This window comes from Plecotus auritus, assembly GCF_963455305.1.
Source record: "Plecotus auritus genome assembly, chromosome: 3".
Taxonomy (NCBI): Eukaryota; Metazoa; Chordata; class Mammalia; order Chiroptera; family Vespertilionidae; genus Plecotus; species Plecotus auritus.
Window position 1 is genome coordinate 216,739,118 of NC_137772.1, and position 15,901 is coordinate 216,755,018.

A 15,901-nucleotide genomic window follows, 5' to 3' on the forward strand; every position below is an offset into this window, starting at 1 on the left:
TGTACTAAGCACTGGGTGTGGATGATCTCACACCAATCTCAGATTAGCTCTTTGAGGCAGGCACTATTATTATCCTCTTCTTAAGCACGAGGAAACTGAGGGTCAAAGATGTGGCAAGTTCAAGGACCCATGGCCAGCAAACCGCGGTCCTTTTCTCTCTCACTAAGCACTGGAACGGCTCTCTGTCGTAAAAACTGGGAACAGGAAGCCCGAGTTCCAGGCTCAGGTCCTGCTACGGACTTGCTGTGAGGTTGGGCAGGTCCCTTTCCTCTGTGGACCACTGATTTAACCACCTGTAAACGGAGGGGCCTGGGCAGCTGTGAAGACCCTGGCAGCTGAGGCTTGTCGAGGTCTGTGGGTCTCAAGCACCCCCTGTAGTTGGAAGCTGGGAAACTCACAGTTGTGAGCGCTGATTCTAACCTGGCTGTGAAAACGATCCTTACAGTGAGCTCCTCACGATTGGGGCATGGGTCCTTGGTATCCCAGATTCAGTGCCTGGCCTGTGGACAGTGTCTCGGTCAGCGTGGGTTGAACTGAGTTTTAACTGTGAAGACTGTCTAAATGGGCGCAGGCCTGTCCCTTCTCCCCCGGACCCTGCCCACCTGTTTCTGTTCTGGCTTCTGTTTCCTACATTCCCTGTGGTGGAAAACAGCCCCCACAGGGAACCCGAGATCAGAACATTCTGGAATCCCCATGGTGGACACAGCCAAAGGAAGTGGACACTGGTCTCCCGGGGAAACATTTTTCCAGTGAGCAATGTCATTCCCTGGACAGGTCACGGGGGACAAGTTCAAGGGTCTTTCCCTTGAGTATTTCACTGTGAGGATCTTCACAAAACACACCGCACAGATTTTATGTTCTCACCACAGAGGTGGCTGAAGGAAACAGTATTTTTGGATCTGGGGAAAAACACCTTTTATCTTCCTCCTAGCAGACTCCCCATCTCCCTTGACCCCACCCTAAACTCAAAGCAAGGGAAACAACTCTGCAATGTTTCTCAGAGAAAAAACAATCTGAAAAGCCATATTTCCCCTTTTGGGACACTTTTGAAAAGTTGTTTTGTTTTTTTTTAAGGTCCAAACTCACTATTGTGATTTTTTGGTAAATGTGAAAGGTCCTTCATCTCTGACCGGTCTGAATGTCCCGAGGCTGGGAGCCTAGGTCCACGTGCACGTTTTTCCCCTAAGGGTGGAAGCTGAGGAAACTCAGAGAGGCAGGAGCTTTAGGGCAGAGAATGCTAACGCAGGGGGGGGGGGGGGGGGAGGGGCTCAACTCGCAGGGTGGAGGGGAGCGCAGGCCAGGAGTCCTCATCCACAGATTGCCGGGCCCCTGTCTGGATGGGAGCTCCAGGGGGCAGTGCTCCCCGCTGTGTCCCCACCACCTGGCTCAGGGCTGGCACCCAGGATCGGGGTTCAGTGGTGAAGGAATGAACACTGTGGGTGCGTGCCAAACCTGAGTTCATGTCCGGTGGTCCCGGGAGGAGATGCAGAGGCTGGAGGGCCAGGAGGGGTCTCAAGAGATGCAGGAGGGCCCGGGGGCCAACCTGGGTCTGAAGCTCGCAGGGCACCTCAGGGGCCAGGGGACCGGCTGCCCCTGGAGCCGCGTGGCTCTGGCCTGGGATCCAGTGTGCAGGCCGGTAGTTCTGCACCTTCAATGTCCCCCCCCTGCCCGCCCCCCCCCCCCAGAAGGGCCACTGGGGGAATGTCAGGTGTGGTGGCAGCCAGAGGGAAGCCATTCCTGGACCCGAGGCGGAGCTGTTTCCCGGGGGCGGACTGCACTTACAAATATACATGCAACTCCTGTGGGAGCTTCCTCCCCTCCCCTCCCCTCCCCTCCCCTCCCCTCCCCTCCAAGGGCAGCCACTCCCTGGGCAGGGCTGTGACTTCCTGTTACAGCTGGAGGAGAGCAGCAGGGCTCCCACCCATCAAGTCACCTAGTCCTGCTCGCTGTGGGTCCAGGGAGTGGCGCGGACACCAGACCTGGAGGACTAGCCGCTCCCGCGGTCTCCTGGCCACGAGCAGCTAGTCCTCCAGGCCACGTGCTTCCCATCAGCAGCCCCCAGCCGGGCCAGGGCGGGGCGGGCCGGGGTGGGCCGGGGCGGGGCCGCAGGGCTCCCTCTCGCGTCCTGGCCTTGGGTGAGCAGCCCCAGGAGGTGGGAGTCCACGAAGGTGCTTTTGAAGGAGGGGCGCGAGCACGGCTTGAAGTGGGAGAGAAGGGAGAAGGGAGGCCAGAGGGCATTTTCCGGGGAAAGCAGTGGAGAGTCATGAGCTCCGGTGGGGAGGGGGGCAGGGAAGGGGAGTTGGGGCGCAGAGAAACATCGCGGGAGCAGGAGAGGCACAGAGGATGCATGGAGGGGAGAGGAGGACTGTGGGCTTGTGGATGATGGAGGAGGATTGTGGGAGCACCAGAGATGGGAGGAGTCGGAGGAGAGGGGGATCGTGGGATTGGGAGAAACATGAAGGGGTAGCTGGGGGTAGCGGAGGATTGTGGGAACAGGAGGGACGTGAGAGGAGTGGGGGAGAGGGGGAGTGTGGGATTGTGGATGGTGAGGAGGATTGTGGGAACACGAGAGACGTGGGAGGAGTCAGGAGAGGGGAGGATTGTGGGATTGTGGGTGGTGAGGAGGATTGTGGGAACACGAGAGATGTGGGAGGAGTCAGGAGAGGGGAGGATTGTGGGATTGTGGCTGGTGAGGAGGATTGTGGGAACACGAGAGATGTGGGAGGAGTCAGGAGAGGGGAGGATTGTGGGATTGTGGATGGTGAGGAGGATTGTGGGAACACGAGAGACGTGGGAGGAGTCAGGAGAGAGGAGGACTGGGATTGTGGGTGGTAGAGGGGGATTGTGGGAACACGAGAGATGTGGGAGGAGTCAGGAGAGGGGAGGATTGTGGGATTGTGGCTGGTGAGGAGGATTGTGGGAACACAAGAGACGTGGGAGGAGTCAGGAGGACTGTGGGATTGTGGGTGGTAGAGGGGGATTGTGGGGTGGGAGAAGCACGGAGGGGAAGCTGGGGGTGGGGGAGGGTTGGGGCCGCTGAGGCGCTTAGTGATGGTCTTGGAGGACCGCAGGGGGTTGTGGGAGAGATTCCAGGACCCACGGCCCTCTCGAACTTCTGTCTTCCAATTAATTTCCCAGCAGCTTTCCCTCCATTCACACGCTTGCACAGCTGTGTCCCCTTTCCTAACCTTCAATGCCCCGCCACTTGTTTATCCTCCTCCTTCCCTGCCAGCCGCACACCCGGGGTCTGCTTTGTGTCCCCAGAGCCGTGCCGTGTCTGGCCCATGAGCCCGGAGTATATGTTTACTGAAGGAACAGCCGCTGGAACTCTGCATGGTGACTACCCAGCTGGACACTGAGAAAGTGCAAGAGGCCCAGTGGGAGAGAACTTGCCCCCTTAGCCTGATGTTCTCGCCACCCGTGGACCCACGGGTCAGGGATGCCGTCAGACCGCATGCCGGGGGCTGTCGAGGCGCCGTTCAGAAGCCCCGGGCACCAGGCTTGATTTGCAGCTGAGGGAGGGGGTGGCGATGTGTGAGGGCTGCAGGTGCCCAGGCTGCGAGTCAGACACGGCTGGCCATGCCGGGACCACACCTGGAGCCCTCCCCTCCGCACGTCGGCCCAGCGGCTGGACCAGGCCAGGAGCACCTCTGCTGCCTCCCTCACCTCGATGATGTAATCTCTGCCATCCTTGCTGTGGACAGCCTTGACCGCGCAGATGTCCAGGCCGCCAAACATTTCCGAGCAGCTATCCACCCACAGCCTGTACCTGCAGGGATGGATAGACGGCGAGTGAGTGTGGGGGGCAGAGAGCAGGGCAAGGGAAGCAGAGGAGGGAGAGAGATGTAGATAAAGCGGTAGAGAGACACATAGAAAAACAGGCAGGGAGAGACAGTGGCACAGGCCCATTCAGAGATGAAGCGATATGGTAAGAAATAACAGACAGCCTGGCTAGTGTGCTCAGTGGTTGAGCATCGACCTATGACCTGGTTGGATTCCTGATCAAGGCACATGCCTGGGTTGCAGTGTGGGGCGTGCAGGAGGCAGCCAATCAATGATTCTCATTGTTGATGTCTCTCTCTCTCTCTCTCTCTCTCTCTCTCTCTCTCTCTCTCTCTCTCTCTCTCCCCGGCTCCCTTCCCCTCTGAAATCAATAAAAAATATATATTAAAAAAGTGACAGACATATGGCAAGAGAGAAGAGGCAGAGACACAGAGAGAGGCAGTGGGAGAGACAGAATGGTAAAAAAAATTTTAAAGGCAGAGACATAGATGGACAGTGAGAAAGAGGGAGGGAAAGGTAGCCAGGCAGGCAGGAGAGAGGAATGATGAAGAGGGCGGGGGAAGCAACAATAAGAGTTGGGAGAGATCCCCCCAGTCATACCCCGAACCGCGCTGGCTCCACAGTAGTGGAGAGCTTGCCCTGCCCCCATCCAGGTCCATTCTGGACACCCAGCCATCCCAGCAGCCCTTTTCCCTTGGGAAAGCTGCTTGGAGGGCTTCAGAAATCCTCCCAGGCCGCCCTCCCAGCTCCAGGGACCAGGCTAGACAAGAGCCTGCGGGGGACAAAGAGCATATTCTGCCCTGAGCCTGGGGTGGGCATGCGAGGGAGCCCACCAGGCTGCTCGGGGCCAGGGGCCTGGCCCTCTGGACCTGCTGCTTTTGTTCCCTTTCCAGCCACTTGATGGCTGCGAGGCCAGTTTGCTTTGCGGGGGAAAGAGCTCCTGCTGGACTTTGCCCCTGCAACAAGGGGATGGTTGTATCTGAGACGTTTTCCCCGGCTTGCACTTGGCTTCCCCTGTGGTGGCTGGATTTGGGAGTCACAGGGGACTTTGTGTCAATGTTCTTGCTTCTCACCCCACTCTCCAGGGTCACATGGGGCACGCCTACTCTGAGATCTATTTGTGTCTCTGAGCCATAGGCCTGGAATGAGGAGAGATCATGGCTCAAGTGCTCTTAGCACAACTCTCTCATCTTATCTGCCAATGCCCGCTGAGGCCCAGAGAGGGAGAGCGGCGTGGCCAGGTCACACAGTAAGATGGTATTAGAGCCCAGGTTGCCCAGATCTCCTGGCTCCTAGTTCAATTCTTTCCTTAAACGGTAGCATGTGAGATCATAGAAGTAAAAGGAAGGATGAAAACTCATGTCTATTAAGCTCCTACTATGTGCCAGGCATCCTGTGGGGGGTTGACTCCTCATTCTTTCTAACCCCCACAACAACTCTATCAGGAAGGTTTAACCCATTTTACCGATGAGGAGACTGAGGGTCAGAGAGGGTATTAAGTGTGCGCTGGCTTCTAAACGCAGATCCAGTTTGATTCCACAGGCCACAGAGCCACCCTGCCTCTCAGTCAGAAGTGGGAGACCAGATCTGGATACTTAATTTTTAATTTTATTCAGAGAGAGGAAGGGAGAGGGAGTTAGAAACATTAATGATGAGAGAGAATCATCGATCCATTGTCTCCTGCACGTCCCCCACTGGGGATTGAGCCAGTAACTCAGGCATGTGACCTGACCAGGAATTGAACTGTGACCTTCTGGTTCATGGGTTGATGTTCAACCACTGAGCCACACTGGCAAGGTGAGTCACCTGAATTCTTGCTGTCAATTCCCTCTATAATCTGGGGTGAGCCTTTCCCCCTTGCAGCCTCAGTTTCCTGTTGTATTCCTCACCCATCTCCCGCCATGGCTGCAGCTTCTCCATAAGCACCGTCTTCGTTTCTCACCTCTCTGTCATGGCCACCTGCTCCAGCATGGCAGAGCCTGTGTTGGCCTTCCAGTTGCCAGAGATGGAGGTTCTCCTGTATCAGAACAAATAACACAGTGAGGGCATTAGGGACATGTCCCCTGATCTGCTTTCCTTCTTTGCTTTGGCTGTGAGGAGGCTCTGATTCAAATATCTGGCTCTCAGATGAGATGTATGCTTAGGGACACATGCTGTCCTCAGCTTTATCTTTTATGTGGACGGCCTTATTTCTTCAATCTTTTAAAAATATTTTTATTTTTTTATTATTTTTTTTTATATTTTATTGGTATTTCACAGAGAGGAAGGGAGAGGGATAGAGAGCTAGAAACATCGATGAGAGAGAAACATCGATCAGCTGCCTCCTGCACACCTCCCACTGGGGATGTGCCCGCAACCAAGGTACATGCCCTTGACCGGAATCGAACCCGGGACCTTTCAGTCTGCAGGCCGACGCTCTATCCACTGAGCCAAACCGGTTTCGGCTTAAAAATATTTTTAATTGATTCTTTTTTAGAGAGAGAAAGGATGAGAGAGAGAGAGAGAGAGACAGAAAGAGAGAATGAGCGAGAGAGACATAAATTTGTTTTTCTATTTGTGCATTCACTGGTTGATTCTTTTTTTTTAAAATAAATCTTATTGTTCAGATTATTACAATTGTTCCCTTTTTTCCCCCCATAGCTCCCCTCCACCCAGTTCCCACCCTACGCTCTGCCCTTACCCCCCACACTGTCCTCATCCATAGGTGTACGATTTTTGTCCAGTCTCTTCCTGCACCCCCCACACCCCTTTCCCCCTGAGAATTGTCAGTCCACTTCCTTTCTATGCCCCTGATTCTATTATATTCAGCAGTTTATTCTGTTCATCAGATTTTTTATTCACTTGATTTTTAGATTCACTTCTTGATAGATATGTATTTGTTGTTCATAATTTTTATCTTTACCTTTTTCTTCTTCTTCCTCTTCTTAAAGAATACCTTTCAGCATTTCATATAATACTGGTTTGGCGGTGATGAACTCCTTTAGCTTTTTCTTATCTGTGAAGCTCTTTATCTGACCTTCAATTCTGAATGATAGCTTTGTTGGGTAATCTTGGTTGTAGGTTCTTGCGATTCATCACTTTGAATATTTCTTGCCACTCCTGTCTGGCCTGCATAGTTTCTGTTGAGAAATCAGCTGACAATCGTATGGGTGCTCCCTTGTAGGTAACTAACTGTTTTTCTCTTGCTGCTTTTAATATTCTCTCTTTGTCTTTTGCTCTTGGCATTTTAATTATGATGTGTCTTGTGTGGTCCTCTTTGGATTCCTTTTGTTTGGGGTTCTCTGCGCTTCCTGAACTTGTAAGTCTATTTCTTTCACCAGGTGGGGGAAGTTTTCTGTCATTATTTCTTCAAATAGGTTTTCAGTATCTTGCTCTCTCTCTTCTTCTGGCACCCCCATAATTCATGTTGGTATGCTTGAAGTTGTCCCAGAGGCTCCTTACACTATCTTCATATTTTTGGATTCTTTTTTTCTTTTTGCTTTTCTGGTTGGGTGTTTTTTGCTTCTTTGTATTTCAAATCTTTGACTTGATTCTTGCGATCCTCTAGTCTGCTGTTGTATCTCTGTATATTATTTTTTATTTCAGTCAATGTATGCTTAATTTCTAGTTGGTCCTTTTTCATATCCTCGAGGGTCTCGCTAAATTTATTGGCCTTTTCTAGAAAATTCTTGAAAAACCTTATAACTGTGGTTTTGAACTCTATATCCAGTTGTTTGCTTTCCTCCATTTCTTTCATTTGTGACCTGTTTCTTTGTCTTTGCATTTTGGTTGCTTCCCTTAGTTGATAGAGTGGCTTTGTGTGCTAGGTGTCCTATAGGGCCCAGTGGCTCAGCCTCCCCAGTTACCTGAGGTGGACACTCTTGGTGCACCCCTTTGTGGGCTGTGTGCACAGTCTTGTTGTAGTTAAGCCTTGATTGTTGGTATCACTGGGGGGAATTGACCTCCAGGCCAATTGGCTGTGAGGATCAGCTGTGTCTACGATGGGAGAACTTCTGTGCTGGAGACACCCTTATGAGCCAAGACTTGCTTCAGTGGGGCTTTGGTGCTCACTGAGTCTGCCCCTTGAGAGATCTGCAGATTCCTCTTCTTTGTTTGGGTTTTGGAGGTGCCCAGATGAGGCCCAGCTGTGAAGCAATGCCAGCTGCTGTGGAACCTTGGGCCTTCTTTTGGATGTTCTGGGTCTCTCTGACTCATCTGCAGTTTGTTAGGTAAGTTTAGATTTCAAAGGACCAGGCCATTCATATGCAAAAGCCTCTGCACTCAGCTTGGATGGGGCTGAGTCTCAGGGTAGAGCAATCAGCAATGGCTTCGTGGGGCAGGATTTCAGGGTGGAGCAGTGATGGCTTCCCATCAGCCCTGCTTAAGAGGCCCCTGGTTCTCAGTGTCCTGCCATAATTGCTGCAAGCACCTCTGAGAGAAAGCCACCCTCGAGTTTTGCCCGCTGCCAGACAGTCCAGTTTCTCCCCGTATGAGTCTGGGTCCCCAGAGTCTCGCCTGGAACTGGAGTTCAGAGCAGTCGGGAGCTTTTGTCTCCCTCCCGATTGAGAAAGCCAGCCGCATGCTCAGTTGCCAGCCCTCTCTGCGCGTGCGCCTCTGTACCTCTGCCTTCCGCAGCTCCTGTAAGTCTCAGTGTGCTTTTCTCTTTCCTTCTAGTTGTAGAATTTCCACTCTGCCAGCCTTCCTGTGGTTCTGGATGATGTCCATTTTGTCTTTTAGTTGTAGTTTTGAAATTGTTGTGCGAGGCAGCAGTTTAGGTGTTAACCTATGCTGCCATCTTGGTTTCCCACTGGTTGATTCTTGTATGTGCCCTGATAGGGGATCAGACACAGAACCTTGACATTTTGGGTATTTCTTGTATCTTAGATATTTTTTCCAAAGCCAACTTTGAAGTCTAAAAACTAAATTTAAAAAAATGTCTACACAATCTAATGAAATCCCAAATGTTGGCCTCTTTTTTTGAGAACCAGGCCAGTATAACCCCTGGGATTCTGGAATTTTATCATAGCCCCCAAAGGTAGGGAAAATGACACATGGAGAGGAGTGATTACTTTTCCATAGTGAAGACCAGGAAGGCCTTCTGGCCTCATCACCCTCTCAGTTCCCTTGTCTTTTCTGCCCGGCAACAACTGACCTCCCTTTGGGTGCTCCCATGCCCATGGCTCTTTCCTATGTCCAAGCCTCCACACAGGTCCTTTCCGTTGCCTGGTCCAGTCTTTGTCTCTATCCTTGCTGCCCTAAGTCCTACTCATCCTTCAAGTTCACTTGAAATGTGACTTCCTGGCAGCACACCTTCCCCAACAAGAGTAGACCCCCCTGCACTATACCTATACCAGTGTTTAGTAATGCTCATCTCACCTGTAATGACTGCTTTACAGGGGACACGTTTGACCCGTCCCCTGATGTCCAGTGGGACCTGGCATGGAGCCGGAGGAAGGGACTGTGTGTGCAGAATGCAGACAAACCTTATCCAATGGCACATGTGCACTCAGCAAAGATGGAATGGCTATACACAAAGTGGCAGAGGTAAAGCTATTTGTTTTATGGCCAAGGGAAGGCAGGTGGTGGAGATTAAAGGGTGATGGGGGGTGGAATTGCTACAAAATTTGTCCTAAATGAGAAAAGAGTACAGAAGAGACTAGATGGTGGCCAATAGGAGTCATAATTTATGACTAAGGGGCATTGATAAACAGAGACATCGATAAAGTTCACATCAGTTCAGTTTCATTCAGTTCAGCTCAATGGAACTCCATTCAACTTGGCAAAGACTCATTGGGCCATCCTGTGTCCTGGGCAATGGTCTGGGTGTACAGAGGTGACCCCTCCTCAGGCTGCTCACTACCTAGAAGGGGTCTAGTCTAAAACCAGAGGCTAGGCATGGTGGGGCTATCGATCTACACAAGGAGAGACGCGCTCTGGGGAAGCCAAAACGAAACCGGTCACTTACTGCGGCCGCGGAAGGTAGGATGAGCAGGGATTGCTATCGTGGGATCTATACTGGGGTAAGAGGGGGCAAAACTGACTCAAGTCAGACAGATGTGAGTTTGAACCTCGGTCCCAGCATTTTCTAGCTGTGTCACTATGGTCAACATCCCCGAGTCTTTATCATCTCCTTGTAAAATGGGAATCATTAGAGTACCATCCTTCCAGGGTATCGTGTGGATTAAAGGAAATCTTCCCTGAAAATCTTTTAGTACAATGGGCGCTACTATGCTTTCTCAGTGAGTGGAAACAAGAGGAGAAGGCATTCAAATGCCAGAGGCAGCAGGAACAGAGCCAGCCCGCGCTCCTTCCAAGAAGATAATGATGGTGAGAGCTGATATTTAATGAGTGCTTTCTATGTGTGAGACACGGGTCTGAGGGCTTTATAAGCACTGGCTTCTTTCAGCCTCACTAAACCTAATGAGACGGATATTATTTTATCATCATTCCCACTTAGTGGCAGAGCCACCAAACCGTATCTGAGAAATTCCATGCTCTGAACTGCGACTCGCCATGGCAGAGCCCGTGGCAGGCTTGGGGGAAAGAGTCCGTTGGCCCTGATGTGATACAGCTGCTGGCATGCACGATGGAGCCTAGACTGTGACAAAAGGGTCTGTCTGTCTAGGTTGCAAAGGTATGACACTGACCCCCTCATTGAAGAAGGCGGGGCTGGGGATGGAGGAGCCGACCTAAGTCACCTTGGCAATGAGGGGGGTCGGGGAGTCAGTACGAAAGGAACTGTACGAAGCCCTGTATCGCAGTTGGTAACACGTTTCTTACAGGGCTGTGGGGCACTGGTTCTGCAAAGTGCATGTAGAGTGGGATTTACAAATAAGGACATAGATGGCGGATGGTGGGAGCCAGGACTTTCCCGGCTGGAGTGGGAAGTTTAGATAAGCAATATGGGAAGGCTAAAAGGAACCATGTGGGACTAGATGAAAGTCAGAGGCACCCATGTGAACTCGATTTAGCTTTAGACGTAGACGGCTCATGTTATAGAAATGATCACCGCTATGTGAGGGATGGGTTAAGGTACACACGTATCTTTCCTAGCTCTGCGAAGAGGCCTGGAAAAATGACGCTCCAGTAGCAACGAGCGCAAAGGCCCCAGAGCAGGGCAGCAGGTGGGCCAGAGAGGAGGCTGGGCGGTCAAGGGCGGAGAGGATGCTCTCCCCTGAGGTCTGCCACGAACCCCCTCCCTGGGATGTGGGCCAGCTCAGGGTCCAGGAAACGCCATAACGAATGACAAATTGGGGCTGTCAGGGAAGAAAGGCTTGGCATAAAGAATGCGGCAGTGAGGTAATCCTCAAGGAGAGAAACTGGGACAAGGTGCAGTCAATGTCAAGTGGAAACTCCAACAGTGAGGAGAGGAGGGAAGTGATACCGTGACGGGCGGCGGAGGCCTCAGGAATGCACTGGACTGCGGCACCAGAATGTTCCCTCACTCAGCGGGTGCAGGGAGGAGGGGACATCATCACCCCGAGGGCATCTGAGAGCAGCCACAGGTCTGGCCTGGCTCCTGGGTGGAAGAGCGTGATTGGCAGGAAGGGCAGAGGTGTTCCTTGGGAACGGGCTCCATCTCTTTGGAGGAAATAGGTCAACTGCCTGCACCTTCTCCAGCTTCCCAGGCAACGGCAGAGACTGCACGGCCTGCAAGGCCCGCAGTCACCATCTGGGCCTTTGCAGAAAAACGTGCTGACCCTCGGTGCGGGCAATCCAGGTGGTACGAGAGCAGCCCTAGACCATGCATCAATGGGTGTGCATGGCTGTGATGGGTAACACTTTATTTAAAAAAAAAAAAAAACTTTCAGAGAGGAAGGGAGAGGGAGAGAGAGAAACATCCATGATGAGAGAATCATTGATTGGCTGCCTCCTGCATGCCCCACACTGGGGATTGAGCCTGCAACCCTGGCATGTGCCCTGACCTGGAAACGAACCGTGACCTGCTGGTTCATAGGTCAACACTCAACCACTGAGTCATGCAGGCCGGGCACGATGGGTAAAGGTTTATTTACAGAAACAAGTGGCAGCTGGATTTGGCCTGTGCGCTGTGGTCTGCTGACCTTGACCTAGAGCACAGACTGCACCACACAGAGGCACACAGAGACTTCCAGCCGCCCGGCCGGCCCCCGCAGCCCTCCAGCACGGCGCCGCTCACGCAGCCAGGGCTCCGCAGGCTCGGCACGCGGGCACCCGGTGGCTCTCTGGGGTCTCATCATTTCAGGTGGAACCAACAACAACATTCCAAAGTGAGAGACAGGGAGCCTCGGAGCAGAAGAGATGCTCTGGAGACGGGCCCTCCCACCTCGTGGAGAACTCCCTCCCACTCCCTCTGTAACCACGGCTCCCAGTGAGTCACCCTCTGCCCGCGCCTCCCCTGGGGGGGATGTGCTGGATGTCCTGTCGCTCACTCCTTTCCCCTAGTTCCACTGGGGGATGCCCCTGCCCCTGTCGCATGCCGTCTTGGTGGGCTGTCCATGCTGCTTTTCCGACTTTCTCTAACCACAAGCCTGTGGCCGAAGTTGGACCAATCAGCGCTGTTTCCATGGAACCACAATCTCGACTGAAGTCCTGAGGTGATTAGGGGACATTCGCTTCCCAGTCGGGGTGCCATGAAGATTGTCTACTGCTTCTGGCTACCCAGATCCCTGGGCTGCCCTGGATCCTAATATTTCTGAAACTGATAACTGAGTGATTTTGTGTGTTAATTGGTTTGGTTTAAGTTTCTGAACATCCATGTTTTTCTAATCCTTTTTTAAAAGCTCCATCAAATTAGTCAAGTGTGGTTTCTGTTGCTTGCGGTCAGAGAATCCTGATATGGTCTCCTAACTGGTCGTAGTGGTTCCAGGGAATGCCCTTTGCAGGCCGAGGGCCCAGAGCCACCTTTTTATTAATTCAGGTCAGACCATGCCACGTCTCCGCTCGGCAGAGAACAGAAGAAAACCCACAACCTCAGCGAGGCGTGCGAGGCCCTGCTTGATCTGGCCTCAGGTTTCTCTCCATCTTGTCTCCTGTGACACACCCTGAATATACTTGAAGTTCCCCAAACAGGCCTGTGTCTTCCTTCCTCTGGGGAGACAGCCCTCGTTTGGGCAGACAGACTTCCATGTCAGCCCTCAGCTTACAGACCAGAGAAGGTCAGAAAGGAGGTGGGAAGCGGGAACAGTGATGTGCAGACGGGGCCTCCTCCTGGGGCGGGGGGTGGAGGGAGGACAGGGCTGCACATGCATTGCTAATCTCCATTCCCCCCCACTCTCTTCCCCCCTCCTCCCAGATCCCATTCCCCTCCTCCCTGCCCCGGGACTCACATGTAAGCCTTGTAGTTGGATCCGATTTTCTGGATGCGAATGTCGTACTTGGAGTCGATGAAGGCCTCGGTGGTGGCGTAGGTTCTGGCCATCGCCACCATGCTGGTGATGTCCTGGTAATCATGCTGGTTTTCCACTTTGATCTGCGTGGGAGGGTGAGAAGGTGAGTGCCACCCACCAGCGTTCATGCACACCTACCTGATGCCAAGACCCAGTGCTCCATACAGAGTGACCTTGAGAAGGTCACCTGCCTGGCAGGGGACACAGCCATGGGAACCAGTCACTCCACTGCACCTGCAGAAGCGGGAGGGAACTCCTTGGGGAGCCAAGGGAATCTTCATGGAAGAGGTGAGCTCTCTGGGGTCTCATCATTTCAGGTGATGCTTGTGTATGGCAGGATGAATGTGATTTCAGATGGACTACCCAGCGGGGATGCTCTGGAGAGGCCTGAGGAAGGGCCAAGCGGAGGCAGAAGGAACCGCATGGGGAGGTGGGGAGGGGTGGGCAATGGGATCAGACTGGCTGATGGGGCAGGAAGGTGGGGGACAGCTGAAGGGGGTCATCAGAGAACAGACTGCAGATGGCCTGAACAGCTTAGTAAGGGGCTAGAATTTTCAGCCCGAAGGCTCTGGAAAGGCCCTGGGAGGAGTTTAAGCGAAAAGTAGCCTAATGTGTGTTTAGAAAAATCATCAAGCAGTTATATAGAGGGTTGAATGGAGGGGTGTGATAGGGGATAGAGAGAGACCAGTTAGAAAGAAGGGAGTGTGTATGTATGTGTGTATGTGTGTGTGGAGGGTGTGCACATGTGGATTGTGTGTGTGAAGACCTGTGTGTGTATATGTGATGTGTGTTATGTGTTATATGTGTGGTGTGTCGTATGTGATGCTTGTTGCTTGTGTATGCAGGCAGTGTGTGTGTGTGTGTGTGTGTGTGTGTATGCAGGCAGTGTGTGTGTGTGTATGTGTGTGTGTGTGTGTATGCAGGCAGTGTGTGTGTGTGTGTGTATGTGTGTGTGTGTGTATGCAGGCAGTGTGTGTGTGTGTGTGTATGCAGGCAGTGTGTGTGTGTATGCAGGCAGTGTGTGTGTGTGTATGTGTGTGTATGCAGGCAGTGTGTGTGTGTGTGTGTGTGTGTATGCAGGCAGTGTGTGTGTGTGTATGTGTGTGTATGCAGGCAGTGTGTGTGTGTGTGTGTGTGTGTGTATGCAGGCAGTGTGTGTGTGTATGCAGGCAGTGTGTGTGTGTGTGTATGCAGGCAGTGTGTGTGTGTGTATGCAGGCAGTGTGTGTGTGTGTGTGTGTGTGTATGCAGGCAGTGTGTGTGTGTGTATGTGTGTGTGTGTGTGTATGCAGGCAGTGTGTGTGTGTGTGTGTATGTGTGTGTGTGTGTATGCAGGCAGTGTGTGTGTGTGTGTGTATGCAGGCAGTGTGTGTGTGTATGCAGGCAGTGTGTGTGTGTGTATGTGTGTGTATGCAGGCAGTGTGTGTGTGTGTGTGTGTGTATATGCAGGCAGTGTGTGTGTATATGCAGGCAGTGTATGTGTGTGTGTGTGTATGCAGGCAGTGTGTGTGTGTGTGTGTGTATGCAGGCAGTGTGTGTGTGTGTGTATGCAGGCAGTGTGTGTGTGTGTGTGTGTGTATGCAGTCAGTGTGTGTGTGTGTGTGTGTGTGTATGCAGGCAGTGTGTGTGTGTGTGTATGCAGGCAGTGTGTGTGTGTGTGTGTGTGTGTGTATGCAGGCAGTGTGTGTGTGTATGCAGGCAGTGTGTGTGTGTGTGTATGCAGGCAGTGTGTGTGTGTGTATGCAGTCAGTGTGTGTGTGTGTGTGTGTATGCAGGCAGTGTGTGTGTGTATGCAGGCAGTGTGTGTGTGTATGCAGGCAGTGTGTGTGTGTGTATGCAGGCAGTGTGTGTGTGTGTATGCAGGCAGTGTGTGTGTGTATATGCAGGCAGTGTGTGTGTGTGTGAGCGACCACGCACTGGACAAGGTCAGCTCTGCTAAGGCCAAAAGCCTGTTGGAGAAACTCACACTGTGTACTGAGGCCAGGAACACAGTGTGGTGCCCTGGAGCTGAATCCCTGTCAGGCCACGGGCGGCAGCCAAGTGTCTCAGCCTTCGGGATATCCAGGCTAAGGATGTGAGTGCTTGCTGTGGACCACAGGTGGGCTGTGAGGGAGGGGGCAGCCTGGAGCCATTTACAATCCTGTGTGGAGGGAGCAGGGGATGAAAGAGAGATGCTGCCACTTCCACTGGCCCAAGCCACCAACATCCCTCATTGGACCACGGCAACCATCTCCTTTTAACATTCATCTCGCCCAAGCCAAAAGCCTCAGGCTGATTTCCCCAGAATCCCTGGGTGTGGCCCAAGGCCTCGGTGTTTTTGGAAGCCCCCCAGGCAGTGGTGTGCAGCCCAGGTTGAAAAGACGGCCTGTATCCCGTGGTTCCTGGTCATCTTTTACGCTCAGCCCACTTGGCCCTGCCGCAGTGCCTTTGTACCTGCTATTCCTTCTGCTTGGAACCATTTTCCTGAATACCTTCCATGGCCGCCTTTTTCAGATCTCTACCCAGATGACCCCTTAGTGGAGGCTTTTCCAACTATGATGCAAAATAGCTACTCTCCCTGCCCCCTCTGGGAAGGCTCTACCGAATTACCCTGGTTTATTATTATTACTCTTTTTTTAAAAAAATATTGATATTTTACAGAGAGGAAGGGATAAGAATAGAGAGTTAGAAACATCGATGAGAGAGAAACATCGACCAGCTGCCTCCTGCACAGCTCCTATTGGGGATATGCCTGCAACCAAGGTACATGCCCTTGACCAGAATCGAACCTGG

General features: G+C 52.5%; 1 protein-coding gene across 2 annotated transcripts in view; it reads right to left on the bottom strand.

Moving 5' to 3' along the window:
- SYN3 (synapsin III) overlaps window positions 1–15,901 on the bottom strand; it is a 391,487-nt gene that overhangs the window by 9,945 nt on the left and 365,641 nt on the right. For both annotated transcript variants that reach the window (XM_080662983.1, XM_080662984.1), the window contains exons 8-10: window positions 13,071–13,213; window positions 5,726–5,800; window positions 3,667–3,769 (exon numbers count right to left, since the gene is read on the bottom strand). In XM_080662983.1, the coding sequence (XP_080519109.1) occupies window positions 3,667–3,769; window positions 5,726–5,800; window positions 13,071–13,213 (321 nt within the window). The remainder of the gene's footprint in view (window positions 1–3,666; window positions 3,770–5,725; window positions 5,801–13,070; window positions 13,214–15,901) is intronic.